Source organism: Triturus cristatus, chromosome 1_1, assembly GCF_964204655.1.
Source record: "Triturus cristatus chromosome 1_1, aTriCri1.1, whole genome shotgun sequence".
Taxonomy (NCBI): domain Eukaryota; kingdom Metazoa; phylum Chordata; class Amphibia; order Caudata; family Salamandridae; genus Triturus; species Triturus cristatus.
The window spans coordinates 830,112,732-830,133,234 of record NC_140579.1 but is presented as its reverse complement, the minus strand read 5'-3'; the positions used below and the strand labels follow the sequence as shown (position 1 = coordinate 830,133,234).

The window sequence follows — 20,503 nt, the reverse complement described above, 5'->3', positions numbered from 1 at the left end:
TACAACTTTGATAAAGACAACCAACACACTGAACCCTCACCAACCACCTCCAACACCCTGAAGCCAGCGATCGACAACTGGACAGCCCTTCACCACTGAAGACAAGGTCAATCCCCTCTGGGGCCCCCACGGACCCCTGCCCCCACCACATTTTCAACAGAGCTGCCGACACTGTAGGAGAGTAGGATCTGCTTCACATGGGTACCCCACTTTTTGCTGGTGTTTCACTGTTTTTCGACCTTAGTCTGGCTGTGGCCCTGCTAATCAGGGCCACAGCCTAGCTGCTTCCTCTCTAAAATGGTTTCCATATACATTAGGTACATATCCAATTGGATTCTGGAGTGCCTTATAAGCCCCTAGTATATGGTATACTATGTACCTAGGGCATAGGTACCTCAGAGGCCCATCAGGGGCTGAAGCATGTATTATGCCACCCCTGGGAAGCACTGCAAAATGGCACCACAGGTCTGCTACTGCAGCCTGGGTAAGGGTGCGCTTGCACCCCTTACTGTGGTATAGGCTACCTATATCACTACCTTATACAGACACATATAAACCTATAAGTCACTCCTATGGCAGGCCTTGACAATCCTGAAGGCAGAGTGCTTGTTTTGTGTGATATGGTGCCCAAGCATGAGCAGAGCCCCTCTGCAGCTTTCGGAAATACTTCCTTATGGCTGTTCTGTGATACAGCCATACCATATACTCTTAAGTGCATTATAACCTCACGGTAAATGCTAACCTTGGGATGGTTGCCTCAAAACATGTCGTGTTTGGTGTCAAATGCTTTGGAATACTACACCCCCCCTCCCTCCCTCCCCCCCGGGCAGGGGTAGCATTCCACCCTTCTAGAGGGAGAGACATGTTCACACTGGCTAAACCCGGTAGGACTTTCCTGAGCCCTGGCATCACAAAATGGATGCCTCTGCCACAGACACGGGTCTGGCCTTCTGCTGCTGACCGAAACTCCGGCAGGGGAGGCGTGGGCAATGGGTTTCCTGTCGAGGGGGAGGTGTCCGCACCTCCCCAGACAGGCTGATGTGTATTGGGGCTGGGCGGGAGCACTCTCTGGTGCTTTGAAGTCCTGCACTGGGGGCACGTTTGGTGTCCCTGTGCATAGCCCAGGTCAAACCAGTTGCAGGGGCTACCTGCCCCTGCTCTGGGGTGAAACTGGACAAAGGAAATGGGTGTAACCACCCCTCTTTCCTGGCCCACCCATAGGTGGGGGCCTTAGAGTTAGTCCATCCCCTAAACTTTCTATAAGTATAGGAATCCAGTCCCTAGGACTTTAGATTACTCTGGACGAAACTCTGCAACGTACATCCTGGACCTTCGACGTTCTATCCTGACTAGAAGACTGAAGAGATCTCCCTTGGGGTCAAGGAGTGACTCCCCTGCTTGGCAGGCACCAAAGAAGCAACTGACCGGTCTGCAATTCTGAAGCTCCCGCCAGACGCCGAAGTCTCTGCATCCCCAGAGGTGGATTTCCAGACTTCCCCGAAGCTACCCTGAGTCCACAGCAAAGCTGAGGCCCATGGAACCGTGACCCCTGGACACCGTGAACTTTTGCAGCAACACTATCTTCCTGGTCCTCCTCGAAGTTGTGCTTTGGGCTCTGAGTAGCCCCAGCCTTGAGCACCTCCTGCACCGAAGATTGTTGGCCTCCACTCCACAAGTGACCCGTGGGCCAGCTTCAAGTGCGATCGCTCAAGGCTCCTTCACGATCACTAGCCCGTTGGCTAGCAGGTCCCCACGAAGGCGACTCCTTTTCCGATTGGGCTTACCTGGTTGCTCCAGACATGCCCCGACTTACCCTCGCTGGGCGAGTCCCCCAGACCTTGCTGGTCTGCACCGCAGTCCTTTCTCTGAATTCCAGTGACTTGCCGTTGCAAAGGCTTGTTGGGTCCTTTCTGGTCACCGACACCGCAGCATTCGACAGACTTCGTGGGACAGCTCGAATCCGGCTCGTGGACTTCGTCGACGCCTCCTGGACCTCGTGGCTGAAGAGTCAAGAAACCCATCAACTCACCTGAAGCACCTGACATCTGTGGGCTTTGGTCCATCCTGCCCTTGGTCACTGGCTAGTGACCCAGACTCTGTCCCCTCTGCTTTCAGGTTCCTTACATCCTAGATCCAGGCTTGGATCTCTTCAGACACTTTTCTTCACGGCAGCAGCAGTTCTTTGCAGGCTTCCATTGAAATGGACGACGCAACCGGACACCAAAAGACACCTATGCACCCAGCTTCCCTGGGTGAGGTAACTCGAGTACTCCCGTGCTCACGTGGGTGCTAGCCCTAGAACTTCTTAAGTCCAAAAGGGTTTAGTCCAGACTCGATTAGAAGTGTCCCCAATCTTTAAATTTCCAACAGCGACATTGCCCATAGAAGATAATAGGAACCCGCGGTTGTGTTTACACACTGCATACAGTTCCAGTGGGTCCCCTGTGTCACTACCTTAGGTGGTTCCTTGGGGTCCCAGCGATTCTAGAGGCAAAAGGGCTAGTGCCTGTTCCAGTCGTGGTTCTTATACCACTTTTTTGGTATATGGTTTGGTACGCCCCTAGGGCCCAAACGTGTATTTGTGCATTTACTGATGATTGCTATCTTGTAACTTAAGTACTTCGAACTCTAGTCTCATAAAGAGACTAGAGGGTTGTGTGTTAACCTGAATACATATATTTAAATATATACCTGGTGTGGTTGTCCTTTAATTTGGTCATTCAAGAGATTATAGACTGGTAAAAACAAGCTGCTTTACATTCCTTCAAGACTTAGCCTGAAGGCTGCTCTCCATAGCTACCACTAGGATAGCTTTCAATAAAGGTGGTCTTCATCCGATCACCATAAGGGGTTGTTTGGACTGATACAAGGTGCCCACTAGAACTAGTGGACAGCATATATAAGGCCACCTTCTCACAGACACCATTGCACCCATGCTCTGCCACACCATCAACTGCTCCCTGGCAACCACCTCGTTCCCTGACAGCTGGAAACAGGCAGAGATCAACCCCCTCCTGAAGAAACCCTCGGCGGACCCCAACGACCTCAAAAACTACAGACCCATCTCCCTGCTCCCGTTCCCAGCTTAAGTCATCGAGAAAGCCATCAACAGCCAACTCAGCCACATTCATCGAAGAGCACAACATCCTTGACTCCTCCCAATCCGGCTTCAGAAAAAAAAAAAAAAAAAAACCCCACCAAGTACAGAAACCGCCCTCCTCGCCGCAACATCCGTACCTTACTGGACAAAGGAGAGACCGCAGCCCTCATCCTTCTTGACCTCTCAGTGGCGTTCGACACAGTTTCTCACCGCACCCTAATATGCAGACTCCACAACGCAGGGATCCAAGACAAGACCCTCGACTGGATCATCTCCTTCCTCTCCGGTAGAACGCAGCGGGTCAGACTCCCCCCCCCCTTTCCTCTCGGACCCTACACCTACCACCTGTGGAGTCCCCCAGGGGCCCTCCCTCAGCCCTACAACATCTACATGGCTCCGCTCGTCCCCATCGTCAGAACCTACGGACTCAACATTGTGTCATATGCAGACGACACCAAACTCATCCTCTCCCTATCCAACTAACCCAACACCGCCAGACACAACTTTCGAGAAGGCATGGAAGCCATAGCCAAATGGATGAAAAACAGCTGCCTACAACTAAACACCAACAAAACTGAAGTACTCATCATGGGCCCAAAGCGCGATGTCTGGAACGACACCTGGTGGCCCCCCCTGCCCTCAGAAGCCCGCCCACCCCCACAGACCACGCACGCAACCTGGGAATCATCCTGGACTCAGCTCAAAATGGACCGCCAGATCAACTCCGTCTCGTCCTCCTGCTTCCACACCCTCCGCCTCCTACGCAAGAACTTCAAATGGATCCCCCTCAAACACAGAAAGACCATCACTCACACCCTGGTCACCAGCAGGCTCGACTACGGCAACGCACTATGCCGGAATAAACAAAAACCTCACCCACAAGCTACAGAACATCCAAAAGGCCGCTGCAAGACTGGTCCTCAACCTGCCAAGACACTGCCACATCTCCCAGCACTGCGCACACTCCACTGGCTCCCCATGGAAGCTAAAGTCACCTTCAAGATGCTAACCCACGCTCACAAGGCCCTCCACGACACCGGCCCAGCATACCTGAACAGCTGACTCAAATTCCACGCACCCCAAAGGACCCTACGATCAGCCCAGCTCTCCTACGCCGTGGTCCTCCGCACCAGAAAGACCAGATCGGGAGGCCTCTCCTTCCGCGCGGCCAGAGCCTGGAACGACCTTCCGCTCCACCTCAGACAGACATCGCTCCCCATCTTCGCAAGAAACCTCAAAACCTGGCTCTTTGACAGACCCCCTTCTTGATGGACTGACAACAACCCCCCCCTCCCCCCCCAGCACCCATCGCCTTGAGACCCTTACGGGTGAGTAGTCGCGCTTAACAAACGCCTGATTGATTGATGTATAAAAGGTAATCCACGTGTGTAATCAGTTGCGACCCCAGAACATTAGTATGCACGGACTGACATGGAGGAAGGAGTGTGCCCTAAATAAATTACAATTCTTTATATGCCCATAACAGATAATGATGCTTCGAGATGTTTTCCACCAATTATTTATTATTTAGCGATTTATAAAGCGCCTGGTGACCCGTAGGCATCCCCGCGCTGTAACTTTGTGAGAACCACGAGAGGAAGACAGAAGGACCTATTTGGGAAAGAGGAAGGTTTTTAATTTTTTTCGGAAAAGGTCGTGACAGGGTTCCAGACGCAAGTTGCGAGGAAGAGAGTTCCATCCTATAGAGGCTTTGACAGAGAAACGTCGGCCCCCGGTGCGTGCCTTCTTAAACCTAGGGACTGTGGCCAGATGTTCGCCATCAGAGCGAAGGAGTCTGGGAGCCTTGTAGGGGGTGACCATGTCTTTCAGGACTGCTGGACCGACACCATTGATGAGTTTATGGGTGGTGCACAGGGCTTTAAACTCTACACGCTGGCGGACAGGAAGCCAGTGAAGAGCTTTAAGAGCAGGCTTGGCAGAGGCTCTGGGAGGAAGGTTCATGATGAGCCGCGCCGCCGCGTTTTGAGTCCGTTGGAGTTTGGCCAGGGTAAATTCGGGGGCGCCGAGGTAAACGGCGTTACTGTAGTCCAGCCGGGCTAAGATGAGCCCTTGAACCAAAAGTTTCCTGGATAGGGGAGGAAGGAGGGGGAGAATCTTGCGAATTGACCGCAGGAGGCCAAAGCATGTTCCAGCAGTTTTGGTTGCCTGTGTCTTCATGGTGAGGTCAGGTTCAAGCCATACCCCTAGTGTCTTAATCTCTTTTTTTGGTGTGGGGATTTCGCCAAAGGCATCCGGCCATACTGATGGTGGGATGGAGGTCCATTTGTTACCCAAGAGCATGATTTCGGTTTTTGCACCGTTCAGCTTCAAGGAAGAATCGCACATCCAGGTGTGAATATCCTGGAGACAGTTCAGCAGGCTGTCTGGGTGTTTATCCAGGTGGGACAAAGACGACAAGTTGTGTGTCGTCGGCATAGTTAACTATTTTTATCCCATAAGGGGTCACGATGTCTTCAAGGGGGGCCATGTAGACATTAAACAGGGTGGGACTAAGCGAGGACCCCTGAGGGACACCACGTGGGAGTGGGTCTGATCGTGAATTGCCGTCCCACACCTGAAAGGAACGACTGGATAAGAAGGAGTTAATCCATGCGTGTGCAGTTCCCGTGATTCCAGCCCTATGCAGGCGGTGGAGAAGGACACGGTGATCCACCGTATCAAAGGCGGCACTGAGATCCAGGAGGATCACTGCCACTGATCCTCCTGCGTCCAGGATACACCTTGCCTCCTCGATGACGGAGAGGAGGGCAGTGTCCGTGCCATGGCCGGGCCGGAATCCTGTTTGAGATTGCCGAAGGAGTTTGTTAGTCTCAAGGAAATGGGATAACTGCACATTCACTAGTTTCTCAGCCATCTTGCTGATACAAGGGAGGAGTGATATGGGTCTATAATTGGCCATGTCGTCCGGGTTCAATTGGGGCTTTTTCAGTAACGCCTTGACAACGGCGTTCTTCCAATTGGGAGGCACTGTGCCTTGGGAAAAAGAGGTGTTGATGAGATCCCTAATAGAGGGGGCTATACTGGGTGACACGGTTTTTAAGAATCTAACCGGGGCTGGGTCAAGGGGGGAGCCACTCTTCATTTTGGCCAACGTGGAGGTGACCTCCGTAAGCGAAACTGCTCTGAAAGACTGCAGCTGCGGGCTGTTGGGGCAAGTCTCCATAGCCGTGTGGTTGTGGGGGCTGATGGTGGGGAGGGATTCCAGAATACGCGATATTTTGGCATCAAAAAAGGAGGCTAGGTCCTTCCTTCTATCTGGGGGAGGGGGGCAGGCAGCGGGTGCCACAGGGATGTTAAGAAGTTCTTTGACTATAAGGTAAGATTCTTTGGAAGAGTTGGTGGCGTTTTTTATTCTATTGTCGTAGAATGCGGCCTTGGCTAGCTTTAGGGCAGATTTGTAACGTCTTACCGAGCAGTTGTACTTGTCCTTATTGTTATGGAGCCAATCCTTTCTCCACTGTCTCTCTGCCTTTTTGCACTTTTTACGAAGAGCTCTGAGTTCAGAGTTGTACCATGGGGCATGGCCCTTTGTCTTGTTTTTGTACTCACGATTTTTTATGGGGATGATACTGTCGAGGGAGGAGGAGATCCACTCTCTAAATTGGGTATCAGCGGTGGAGGGGTCCTCCGAGAGACTAGGGATCGAGGAGTCCAGGGCTTTGGACCAGTCCTCCACCGAGAGTTTGGCCCATGATCTGTCTCTGGTGAGGGTGGTGGGTGTGTGGGGTTTCTTAAAAGCCACTGGTAAGTGGGTTGTGACCAGAAAATGGTCCGTCCACGGGAGTGGTTGGGAATTAATGAATTGGAGAGAAGGGATGTTAGAAAACACCGGATCAAGTAGGTGTCCTTTCGTATGTGTTGCCCCGGTGTTGGCCAGGAGAAGGCCATAGGCTGCTAGGTCGCGAATTAGCTCCGATGCGCCTGTGTCTAAAGGGTCCTCGAAGTGCATATTCAGGTCTCCTGTTATTAGGAAGTTAGATGTTAGGTGGGCCGAGGAAGAGACGGTTTCCAAAAGGGTGGCCGAGAAGGGGCCGGGGTGGCCGGGAGGCCGATACACCAGGCGGCCTGACAGGGAGCTAGTCGAGGATAACTGGATCGTGAAGAGGCAGCTCTCTGACTCCTGGGTCTGAATTTCGTTGGATCGACAGGCGAAGTGGTCCCTGTGGATGATAGCTAGTCCACCTCCTCTGCCTAGAGGGCGTGGATGAGACGTGATAAGGAAGCCTGGGGGTAAGGCCAATACTATATCCGAATTAGAGTGCTCGGTGATCCACGTTTCTGTAAGGAAAAGTATGTCCAGGCTAAGGTCGACAATGAGGTGGTTAATGAGCAGGGCATGCTTAGGAAGCGATCTGCAGTTTAGTGTCGAAATTTTAAGGGCAGGGGGTGGGGCTGAGGGTTTGGGAAGGAGTCGCTGTCCTGGTTTACACGTGCTGCAGCTGGTAAACGGACCATTAGGGTCGTGCATTGCGTGGCAGGTGCTGCTTTTGGAGGGTCTGAGGCTGAGGAGCTCTCTGCGAGAGTAGCTTACCTTAGTTGCGATGGGATTCGGCAGGGAATCTGGCCCTAGGCCCGGTCGTGCGCGGACGGGCGCAGACGGGCTTGCCTTAGGCGCGCCTTCGGCGCACAAACGGCGCTCCCGCTGCGCTCGTCCGCTGCGCTGGTGTGGCCGGCACATTTGTACTCGTAGGAGGGGGCGCGACCTCGCAGTGGGCGTGGCTACCGCCTTTGGGCGTTTCCCTGTTCAGCGGTGTGGTCGCTGTCTCAGGGGTGGTCACGAAGGGCTGTCAGAGCGCGTTTAGGATCGGCGCTTTTAGCAGGTGAGCTCAAGGTGATTTAAAATCAATATAAGTGACAGACAGTGCAATTTTTTAAAAACAGTTGCAGATACAGTCCTCCGGCTTCCGCCTCAGAGGATGACAACACAAGAGACTACTCTATATTTCTACCATATTTTTCTGGTGATTTCCTGCTAATAGTCCCAAAATGTGAATGACTCTTTATAGATGGCAAATGCTCCTCCTTTTCACTTTTTTAAACCACTTAAAAAAAAAAAAAAATTGCTTCTTTGAAAACGCAGACACTAACTACCTGTGACGAGCCTGTGCGTGCAGACCTTCACTCCTCTCTTCTTAAGTAAATCTAGCATCCAGTTTTTCTTTTAACTCCTACATATTTACGACACGCCAAAGTATCCATCACCATGTCGGTACAGTTCAATGATTCTCCCCTACGGAGCATCTAGCAGTGCAGTGTTACCCCTTTTCTCAGCTCCCTGCTTCCCTTACAAACTACTCGTCTTAGCATTTCCTCGGTTGGCACTATTATTACCCTTATTGTACATTACTCTTGACACACTGCCATGCCACTCACTAAGATATCGAACACCTTTTTGGCATGTAGATCTTGCAATTCGTCCTGTCATGCATACTGCAGGCCCATTTCCTCGTTACGTCTGTTTATCGCAACAAATGTGCGTATATTTGTTTGGCACGTAAATCCTTACCGCGATTATACAGTGCTCTGAAGCCAGGCTTTGAATAGCCCAACCTCAGCTACCTCGGGACACTAGGTAGTGAACAAAAATGAGAGGAATGTTGTGGCCTCCCTCAGGTATCCACAAATGCTACCCTGTGAAATTACACCAAAAGTTAGGTTTTTCCCCAATGGGTAGTTTGTCAGCTTTTCAGTAAACAGAAAGGGGGCTTATTCAAAGATGGCATATTTTAAAAGGTTACATCTGGCTCTTTAGAACAGGCTCGAGCACGAAGATGGATGGGATGGGCTCCGTAGACAGTAGGAAGCACATTAAGTCCTTAGCCCAGACCAGAGCAAGAACATGCTTTCAGTTTCGGAACAGTAAGTGGTGGCCAAATGACTCGGTAAATTTCCAAGGCCTAGCTCTCAATCTCAGCAAACTGGAAAACGACAGGATTTGTTTAGAGAGCAGCAGATAAACAAACTGCACATTAGATATAAAACATGCCATAATTGCTATGGATGTAAAACCACAGTTCAAATCAGCACAAGTCAGAAATTGGAAAGCACAACAAAGAGAAAGAATAGCAAGACTGCATTTGGAAGAAAACATAAATACCTTTATTGCCTCGATGGCGTATTCCACCTGAAACAACCGCCCTTCGGGAGAGAAAGTATTGACGCCCCTGTCAAGAAAAACACAGGTTGTATGGCTGTGCTCGGAGGAGGGGCAATCAGATTTAAAGAATTTTTTTGATGCTTACATTACTCGTAAATGGGGTGGGGGTAACTATGGGTAACATTGAGGGAAGCAACATAGAACTATAGAATTAAGATGCAGTTTGGCGATTTAACGTATCTGTGGTAATGCTTGCAGAAATGACAGGCATAGAACTGTGCCAGGGTATCAATCCAAGGTACAGCATTAGGGTTCTTCGTGCTCAATTCCTATTTCGCTAAAATTGTGGGTTAGAGCAGCAAACACAGAACAGTAACCAGAAGGACCATTGAACTTGCCAGATGAGAATAGCCAGGCCATTTCACAGGTTGCTTTTGAGAAATGGCTAACATGATCAAGCATTACCATTGCTATTTCAGTATTACTGCTTCCATTGGAGCAGTACATCACTAATTGTAGGTTCAAAGGAATAAATGCCCGACACATGGCGGTGAAGTGACGATTTTGTGTGTGTTGAAAGTGTTATGAACTTTCAAAGACACATGACTACCAAAGAGTGGGCCAACGTACGACTCTTGGCAAGGTGGACCTGCAAACTATCTACTGATGCTACCTTTCACTATTCCTCGAGAGCCTGGACCTTAAATGGAGGAACTCGCCTCACTGCTCCAGTATCCAAAGAAAGGGCATTTAAACCACATTTCAATAAAGACAAGTCTTCTTACATATCAGCCACAAAAATAGTTACGGCAACAACCATTTTTTAGGGAATGGGTTCGAGAGGGGTGGGGGGTGGAAGTTTTATATAGAGCGAACTCGACCCGAAGGTAAGAGAACACTTTACATGAGCACCAGCTGCGTTATAGACAGACTTAATTTTGCTAGGCAACAGGGAGATTTAGTGATTTGCCAAGAATCACAAGATATTTAGCGTCCCTGCAGCTTCGAGGTCGACTGCTCTAGCAGAGTCAAGTGGGGTCAGAAAAAGGAACAGGCTCAAAATGCAAGTTAATGTTTGACAGAGAAAAAGGAAAGAGTAGTTCTATCTCAGGTTGTTGCATTGCCAGAGTAGCCCAACTATGATCATCATTTGCACAGTAGCGGCTGATATAAGATAAATGCCGTACGGTGGGGTGGGCAGCACAAGGGGGCTGAAATAAAACTTTAAAAAAATACCACAAGAAAACTTACCTGCCGGTCTTTGGCTTGCCGCGCTGCTCCCCGGGCTTCTCAACTTAGCACAGGTTGAAGCCCCCAGTTTCCCCTGTGCCCACTCCCGACGCTGCTCTCACCATGAGAATAGCGTAGGGATTGGGCAGAGCACACTGGTTTTGCGTTCCATTGGACACTTGGAGCCTGTGGATCTCTCCACCCAGCAATACAGCTGGGTTGGAGGATGTCAGAGAGCATGATAGTTTGGCTGGACTGAGACGGCCGGCCAAACCCTCATGTGCACTAACCGCAGAGCCCACCACGCCTCCTTCCCTGCTGCAGTGCTATGACACACACACACCCAAAACTCAACTGCAGGACGAAAAATAAAATTATCTGCATTAAGATAATTGTATTTTTCGTTTGCCTATGCGAGCAGTGAGACGACGCTCCTCCATATAGCGGAGGAGCCCCCCTGTAGTTATCAATATTTCCATGGCACTGAAAAGAAATGCATAGAAAGAAAGGGAAACAAGCTGGTGTAGGAGAGTAGGATCTGCATTTATGTTGCCAACACTTTTTTTCTGATGTATACACTGGTTTCTGGCTATAGTCTGGCGGGGTCCCTGCTAATCAGGGCCCCAGTCTCTCTGTTCTCTGTAAACGACTTGGTGTGCATATTAGATGCACTAGTGATTGGATACTGTGGTACCTTATGAGCCCCTAGTATATGGTACCTTAGGTACCTAGGGCATTGGTACTTCACGGGCCTACCAGGGGCTGAAGCATGTATTATGCCACCCCTGGGAAGCAGACTCAATCTGACACCACAGGCCTGCTACTGCAGCCTGTGTGAGGTAGTGTTAGCACTCCTCACAGAGGTATAGGTTACTAGATCTCACCATACACACACATATAAACCTCTCTGCCACCCCTATGGCAGGCGCTACCAATCCTGAGGGCAGGGTGCTTGGTCTACTATGTGAGGGGGTGCCTCTGCCTGAGCAAGGCTCCTCTGCAGCTGGCAGGGTCTATTCCCTGTGGCTGTTTGTGGATGCGGTTAAACCATATACTCTTAAGTGCATTATAACCTACCAGTAAAGGCTAACTTTGGAATGACTGCATCAAAACATGTCGTGTTTGGTGTCAAACAACTTGGAATCATACCCCCACACCAGTAACTGGTGTGGGAGTATGATCCCACTCTTCTAGAGGGGATGACATGTACCCACTGTACTAAACGACAGAAATCCTATAGAGCCCTGGCATCACAAAATGGATGCCACCAGCACAGACACTGGGCTGCCCTCCTGCTGCGGACTGAAACTCGCAGTGGAGGAGGCCCAACAAAAGGCATCCTGTCACAGGGAGGTGTCACCACCTTCCAGACATGATTTAGTGTATTGGAGCTAGGTGGGTGCACTGCTAGAGTGCTTTGAAGTCCTGCACTGGGGGAGCAGTAGGCTCCTCTGTGCATATGCCAGCTCAAACCGGTTCAGGGGCTACCTGCCCCTGCTCTGGCGCGAAACTGAACAAAGGGAAGTGGGTGTAACCACCCCCTCCCCTGACCCTCCTAGGGGAGTGGTCATAGAGCTAGTCCCTCCCCCATCTTCACTATAAGATAGCAAGCATTGCCTTTACAAATCAGATAACCCTGGACGACGCACTACAAAGAAGAATACTGGCCCTTCGACGTTCCATTACCTTTGGAAAACAGAAGAATCTCCCTTGGAGTCAAGGAGTGACTCTCCTGCTTGGCAGGCACCAAAAACCTTAATCAACGGTTGCAAACTTTGCCGCTCCCGCCGGAGTTCGAAGTCCCTGCTGCCCCGGAAGTGGATTTCCTGACTTCGACAGCCATTGTGAGTCCCCAGCGAAGCTGTGGCGAGTGGACCCCACGAGAGACGAGGAACAGCAATACCCGGGGACTGTGCACGATTGTTGAGTGCAAACCCTAAACAACGTTCCACGAACTTGTGCATTGGACCATTTGTGGCCCAAGCCTCCAGCAGGTCTTGCACCAAAAATCAGCGGCCTACCCCGTCCCGAGTGACCGTGGGCTCCTGTAAAGCATTTCCTGAGGAGGCGTCTTCACGATCACTTGCCCGTTGGCTAGTGGGTCCCCCGAAGACTCTCTCATCGACTCAAATGGCTCCCCTGGTTGCTCCAGGCCTGCCCTCACTTACCCTTGCTGGGTGAGTTCCTCAGACCTTGCTGGTCTGCACCATCGACTTTCTTCAGTCTACACGAGACTTGCAGTTGCCAAGGCTTGTTGGCTCCAATCCGGTTGCCGACACCACCATCAGCTGCAGACGTCACGGGACACTCCAAATCCAGCTGCTGGTCATCGTCGATCTCTCCTGGACCTCGTGAGCGAAGTCAAAACACCATCGACTACCTGAATCGACGCGACATCTGTGGTTATCCATCTTCCTGCCCACCGGTCACTGGCAAGTGACTTTGAACACGGTCCCTTCAATTTTCAGGTCTTCTCCATCCCGAATCCAGGCTTGGATACCACCAGACACTTCTTCTTCAGACGACGCAAGCAGCAAGTCTTCTTTGGTCTCCATAGAAAACAGCGACGCGACCCGACACCAAAAGACACCTATGCACCCGGCTTCCCTGGGTGAGGTAACTCGGGCACTCTGGTGCCCTAGTGTGTGTTGGCCCTCGAAGTACTTACCTTGTAAGTGGCTTGCTTGTAGTCTTCCTCGAAGTACCCTAGAACTTTAAAAATCTAACCGCGACTTGCACAATTATAATCAATAGGGAACCTGCGGTTGTGTTCACACACTGCACGCGTCTCCCGTGGGCCTGTTACTTACCTGCTAACACTGCAGTAGTGAGGCCTCAGCGATTCCCCAGGCCTTGTTATTTTGCAAGTCGACATCCTTATACCACTTTTAGTATATGGTCTGGTACGCCCCTAGGGCTCCAGCCATATTTGTGCTCAATTTATTGTGAGCCGTTGACATTTGAATGTGTACCTGGTTTCTAATCTCAAAGAGATTAGTAGAGTGTGTCTAGTAACAAATACATATATATACACACCTGTGTGGTGTCCTTTCATTTGGTAATTAAAGAGATTATAAGGTAAAACAAGCTGCTTTACATTCCTCTTAGACTTAGCCTGAAGGCTGCTCTCCACAGCTACCACTAGGATAGCTTTCTTTAAAAGGTTGTCTTAAACCTATCTACCATACGAGTCGAATTGGACTGGTGCAAGGTGGCCACTATAACTAGTGACCAGCATATGCCAGGCCAACTTCTCACAGCTGGTTATTATAAATCATGCACAAGAGAGACACCTACAGTTGGGAGGTTTATTTTCCTAAAACAAAGCTCAGAGGTTGCAAAGCAGACACTACTATGAAACAAAAGAATAAGCCCTTATTTTAAACGGTGAAACGGGATAGTGCCACCAAACATGGTTTTGTGACGCTCGCTTTGATTCCACATGGGAAAAGAACTATGCTGATCACAAACACAAAATAAATATTTAAAGATGGAATGAGGACCACATCAGTCTTGTGCTAACACATTACAGTAAAGCCAAAGAGATACTCTGACACTCATACTTTGTACAATATCACTGCTTTGAGAAGGATAAAAACAAGCGTATGTGCCAAGAAGTGAATCCAAGAATCTTCTGCAAGAGGAAAATACATATGGCAGAGAATCTTGCGGTTCAGTAGGCCTTTGTAGAACACATTTATAAATACAGTCGTACTGGACAAAGAATAAATATGTTGTTGCCTTCTCATATTGGTTAACGGTTTATAAAGCACCATTATCCTCGGCTATAAGCAATAAACACTTAGCAACAAGGTATATAAAGAACTACACACTGACGTCTTGTTAGGGCTTCTCGAGCAAGTTTTTCAATTGAAAGGACAGTATCTTAGGTTCTGAAAAAACAAATAGTAACTTTAGCATTCACTGTTTCTTAACCCTCAACTCACAAAGAGGACATCCAATAAGTTACCACGTAGTTCCTGAGAGTGAAAGGCAGGTGGGTTTTTGGTTCAGAAGACAGAAACAGTGGCATCCACCCGCCCCGCCCCCCCCCCCCCGGCCCTGCTGCAATGTGCGCGCGTTTTTAAATTATTCATTGCTCAGTCCAAGCCCACTTAGATCACTGCTCTTGAGACATACAGAAGATTCATAGAACTTGCCCACTTCAATGGGCAAGTGCTACAAATGCCATATTACTCTAGGACAAAACTGCCAAAAATGAAGTGACCCTGCTATAGAATCAGCTGAAAATATATCTAGCAATCGGAGGATGTGTGCTCAGTCCTCCAAACCCCCTAAGGCACTCTACTCCTCTAGCTTTAACACCATCAGAGTTCATCACTAATTACAGCCCATTTATTCTGTACAACAGACTGTCTCGCCCACTGTTTAACAACCAAGCCTCTCACTCAAGGGACCACCAGCAACCTCGGGCATTATGTGTCAAAGCCCATCAATCTCATGGCATTGCCACCAGTACCAAAGCACTGCACCCTAAAACCCCATTACACACAACCGATCACCCATTTCAGCCACTCAATAACTGCCAGATGGTTTGCTTTCCCTTACAGCATAATTCCGAACCTCTGTCTGCAAGGTCTGGCTACAAACACCGGCAGAGGTGACGCGTTTGGAGGGGGGACAGGATCTAAAAAGTCCCCTGTAGCCACCCCCCAAAAAATAGTCAAGAAAGAGTTGCACACTCCTCTGGGAAAGTGAACATCTGATTCTGGCCATGCCAAAAAGAACTAAGAGGGAGGGATCCAAGATGCACCCCACAAAAGCATACACTTATTTATCATTATTATATTATTTGTAATCTATACAGCCCACCTTACAATGCTACAAAACGAGGGTGACAAGCACTATGTAAAATATGTAGCACTGCTTAACATCACGGAAATCTGCCAGCATCTGTATTTGAAAAAGTTAATTAAAAAATGGCGGCACGAATATAGACTGCAACTCACTTCTTATTTTACAACACACCACAGTATTCGTAAATGGCAATAAAGCAAACAGAGGCAGACTCACCTTTTGTACAGCACTAGAATCTAAAGCAAAGTACTTTACATTGCAGGCTGTGCCTGCTACAATCAAATGTATTTTTGGAGTTGAAATATTGCCTCACTTCAGTTGAACGAAAGGACTAATGTACCTCATTTCCATGAATAGTTCATCTTCTCTTAGTTGTCTGCTAAACATGCATTTGCTTTTGAAGGTTGAATAGTTTTATGCCCATCCTCACGATGTTTTCAGAAACAGTTTACAACTCACTTTCTTCTGTGTTGTTCTGGATACCCTTGAACAATGACTAGGGCTACCATAGGTTTACGGTGTATCTTATGTGCAAATATGGGTGACAAGTTACGTGTGCAAAATGCTTATTTTAATGGTGCATTGGTTGTCACTGACAAACTAATGATGATGTACTTGAAATGACATACAACCCGATTTAGACCTTGGCAGAGGGGAATACTCCATCATAAAGGTGACATATGTCGTCTGCCGTATTACGATCCTATTATATCCTATTGATATCGTAATATGGCAGATGGGATATCCGTCACATTTGTGAAGGAGTATTTCATCTGCCGAGATCTAAATAAGGGTCTTAATTAGAAGTGTTATTAATACTGCGATATAGTTATGCCACATTTTCTTGTAAGACTCCATTTTAATAGAATGAATGAAGTTTCGGATGTTCAGCTCATCTTGCTCCTGTTCATTCCCAATGTAAAGACCTGCTGCAAGTCAGTTTCTACAGTGCACTGTCAAGTCAGTTTCTACAGTGCACTATGACAAATACTGATTTTCATTAGAAAGCGTGTATTGTGAATGAAACTTTTCGCCGTATACTTAGTATATCATTTGAATGGCTTCTGCAGGAAATTCTGATGAAGGCTTGCAGAAGAACAATAATTTTATGAGCTTTTGTTGGAGAAAGGTTTCATACTGTGTTGTACATCTCCAGAGTACAGTTGCTCAGGATGCAAACAGAAGATTTTCTTTTACATTAAGAAATGGTCTAGTGCGAAGAGTTTTAGTTAGAACGAACTGGCTTTGGATTTGCCAATGTCATTAAACATGAACATGTCATAAGGCTGCAGTTTTCTTAATTGTTTATGCATAAAATATGTATTACAAAAACTCTAGTTTTGAAGGTTCAAATAAGCCTTAAAATTAATTTCCGATAGAAAACTCACGTTTTTGAGTGATCCCAGTTCTTATTTGAATTTTACTCTGCTAATTAATGGGTTTAACGTTGGGGAGTCTCCACTAGATCAATGAGAACAACAGAACGGGATTACATTAGGTAAAAACAAAGCGGCCGCGAAAGTTAAAGTGATCGCGATCACGATCAAACATCAAAAGCGGCCATGCGGCCGTGAAAGTAATTGCGGTAAAGCGCGGCGCGCGCGCCCGGGCACATGCACTGTAGCTCTAGGCTGGCCTGTTAGCACTTTTTGGAGCCCTCTCAATAAGTCTCGCCAGACCAGCGCATGCGTCAGGCGAGACCTAACCAGGGTGCATAAAACATTGGGGCTCAGTGAAATATTGAGGTTCAGCTCCACATATGTACCTCCATATTGCAAAGGAGCGTGTTTCCAGTTGCAGGCTATCATTTACCATATTAGGGCATTTTGGTATTTGTACTCTTGGTGTAATTCACTCAAACCCATTGGACTGTAACAGATCTTTAAAAGGAAAGGAAACAAGGGGTTCTTGCGGCAGGAACTCAAACGCAGTAACACTAGCGGTGCAACAAGTATAATTCACCAGGATTCTTTAAATTGCTTAGGTTCATTTAAAGTAGCTGAGTTTTTATTGCAAATAAAATTATTAAATGTTACAGTTTGAGCTTGGTTTTGAAATTACACCCAATTTTTCAGGGTATTTGTAGGTAACCAGGGCAGTAGTAGGGGTAAACGTGATAAGGGAGGAATGTTGTCAGAGCAGTATCTAGGCTGTGAGCTGTTTCAATGTATCCACACTTCAAGGCCTCTGGATGTTGTATCAGGTACAATGCGAGAACAGTGGCAAAAAAAATAGTAGTGGGTTAAACACATGCAACAAACTGAGAAACTACCGTTAACAAGCTCCAGACCAAATGAGATAGCTCAGTTAGATGCCTCAGCAACAATCTGTGTATACGCTCAATATCACAGATTGCATTCTAATGATAGTAAGTTAGCTGTAGAGGTTTATTGCGCGCCCCGCAAGTTGTGAAATTGCAGTATCTGCTTGTAGCTTGCTGCTCAGCCAGTGGATGTGTGTAGAATGTTAGTATGAGTGGATGATGTCAGATTGTTGCATGCGTAGTTTAATGTCAGTTGAGTGTAGGGCTGAGCAGCAAGGAGACCGCTCCTGTTGGGGTTCGTTCATTTGTACCTTACTTCATTACTCCATTACCTTGTTTCTTCCTGTACCTTGCCTAATAAACTACTTGAAGATACCACTTGGATCGGACTATTCTTTCGTTACAACACTGGCGACGATCTGAAGAACCTACATGTGTTAACTCAAGGACTACTGAATGTTGGAAAACGAAGCAACCCCAAGGTACGAGCATCTTGTAACTACTTATGAACTTTAAAGCTTTCTGGCACCCTACAAACCCAAACAGTGACCTTACATCGGTTGCCCACAACACCTACGTGCCAATCTCTAATTCAATTCTTTGTATATGCCTACTGTAACCTGCCTGGGAGTGTTCCGCCTGTTTGCGTGCATGAAACCTGACTCTACTGCCGTCCTGCCTGCTGTTAGCAACTTTCAAGCACTATAGAGCAGTGTCGTTACTTCTGCCTTCTACTGTTACTAGTCATTTCAAGAGCAGTGTACAGTTCCACCCTTTTTGCTATTCTATTTTCTACTTTCGAGCGTCCTGGGAGCCCATTTCTGTCGAGAAAAACTGTGTACCACCGTACCTGTTCTATGTTCCGGTGCTAGCAACTGGAGTCTGCGCCTACACCTTCATATTTGCGGTGACATAGGCTGTGGCTGACTTCGTGACACTAATTGGGAGTACTTTGGGTGTTTTACATAGTTCCCTCTGTGTGCTGCCATAACGGCGGTTAAACCGCTGCCATACTTTTTTAAATTGACACGAGCCGCCTACTGCGAAGATCAATACAGCGCGTGCAGCCTTACCTGTGTCCCGTGCTCTTGCGATGCCTCATCATCTTCTATGACGTGTGCTGCCACTTTTCCTACCACTTAGTGTCGTTTGGAAGCACGGTGATGAAATGTATATGTTTTTTCATTTTCTAAAGCTTTAAAGCTTGCTTGATGCCCTTCAGAAACGTCAATTCTGGTGACACCATTCTGAAATGTCACTTCCGAAGTTGTAAGAAAGACTGAAAAGCATGTGCTTATTAATCACCCGCCCCTCCCCCCCTTGGGAGACTTGGAAGTGTTGGCTCCTCTTAACAGTCAACCAAGAGGTGAACCCCAAGACCCTACAGAAAAGAGAGCATCCAAACACAAGACCCTCCTGCCCCATCGCGCCTACACCATAACTTAATGCCATCAATCGCTCGAGACAAATTTCCCTTCCCAAATCTTTACACCCTCGGATATTACCTGTCATATTCGGAGCGGGTGAGAAACATTGTAGGCTCTTGGATGACTTTGACCGTGTTGCAGCAAGACTTGCTCATGTACCACCAGTCAGTCTCTAATAAAGATCTCACCCCGCAAAAGCCCGTTTCCGGTTTAAGACACAACACGCATGCGCAAACCACAAGTTACGCGGTGCGCCTGTGCAGAGGCCCACAGTCGCTACAAACCAATTAGTCCTGCCAGAAACGGTAGTGGAAACTAAGGAAGGGCAAGAATGACGAGGCAAACTGCCTACGAGCTGCTAGGAATAACGCGAGCAAAGTCGCCATATTAAAAGGAACCGATTTACTTGAAAAAGAGCAAAATTAGTGGAACAGAGGAAGCAAAGGAGTAATAAGGTCATAGCGATGGATACGTTTTTAAAAAACCTTATAAAGGAGAGATGGCTGTTATGCTCGCAGTCATATAAAATACAAATATTTCGAAAATTGCGCCGCCTCAGGGACAGTTAGCGCTATATAAATGGAATTTTCAATATTCGTAGTGGTGAATTAGAAATTATTTTTACACTTCAAAACAAGCGTAGAGAAGGGAGCTTCACCGCGCAACCTGAATAATTCTTATATAAAAATGTATTTTCCAAGATGGCCCCATGTTTGCAAGGAAAGCTGTGCCATTGGCGATGACAAAGCGGTAGGGACCACGGGGATTATAGTTTGTTATATCTCACAGCAAACGAAACAAGCATTTGCAATGCAATAGGTCTCGCATTTACGGGAGTTTAACCCCTTCGCTGCTAGGCCTCCCCCCCCCCCCCCCCCCCCCTGTGCTAAGCTTTTTTTGGGCTATTTGGGGTAGTGCGCGCTTAGTCCCCTGTAACTTTTTGACCACATAAGGTATCCACACCAAATTTGCGTCCTGTTCTTCCAACATCATGGGGATTCTAAAGGTACCCAGGGTTTGTGGATTCCCCTGGAGGGGACCCAGAAATTAGCCAAAATACAGGAACATTTTTTTTTTGTTTTGGAAAAATGGGAAAAACGGGCTGCAAATGAAAGCGTCTGGGCTTTTTTTCTGCAATTGGTATCAAGAAAGGGTTTGTGGGGCTGACACAATTTTCACAGCTTTTAGGGAATGACAGACTTTTGTCAGAAAACCAACATTTTTTTACACAGTTTTGGCATTTTTCTGGGACATAGCCTATTTTTGCTATTTTTTGTGATTTCAACCTCCTTCCAGTTAATGGTCAGAAATGGGTCTGAAAGCAATAATGGATCCTGGAAAGCTATACATTTTTGAAAAGTAGACACAATTCTGAATGCAGCAAGGGGTCATTTGTGTAGATCCATCAAGGTTTCTTTATAGAAACTAACAGTTAAATATAGGAAAGAATGAAAATTAGTTGAAAAAAACAGCCTTTTGTGTCAACGTTTTTAACTGTAACTTCTTCTAATTATGACAGCTCTTTGAAAGCAAAATACTGTTACATC

At 47.7% G+C, this 20,503-nt stretch overlaps 1 protein-coding gene across 2 annotated transcripts in view; it reads right to left on the bottom strand.

Moving 5' to 3' along the window:
* LOC146871140 (proteasome subunit alpha type-5-like) overlaps window positions 1–19,192 on the bottom strand; it is a 79,282-nt gene extending 60,090 nt beyond the window's left edge. For both annotated transcript variants that reach the window (XM_085650300.1, XM_085650301.1), the window contains exons 1-2: window positions 19,035–19,192; window positions 9,219–9,285 (exon numbers count right to left, since the gene is read on the bottom strand). In XM_085650300.1, the coding sequence (XP_085506426.1) occupies window positions 9,219–9,285; window positions 19,035–19,111 (144 nt within the window). In that variant the 5' untranslated portion in view covers window positions 19,112–19,192. The remainder of the gene's footprint in view (window positions 1–9,218; window positions 9,286–19,034) is intronic.
* Between the last annotated feature and the right edge of the window lie 1,311 nt (window positions 19,193–20,503).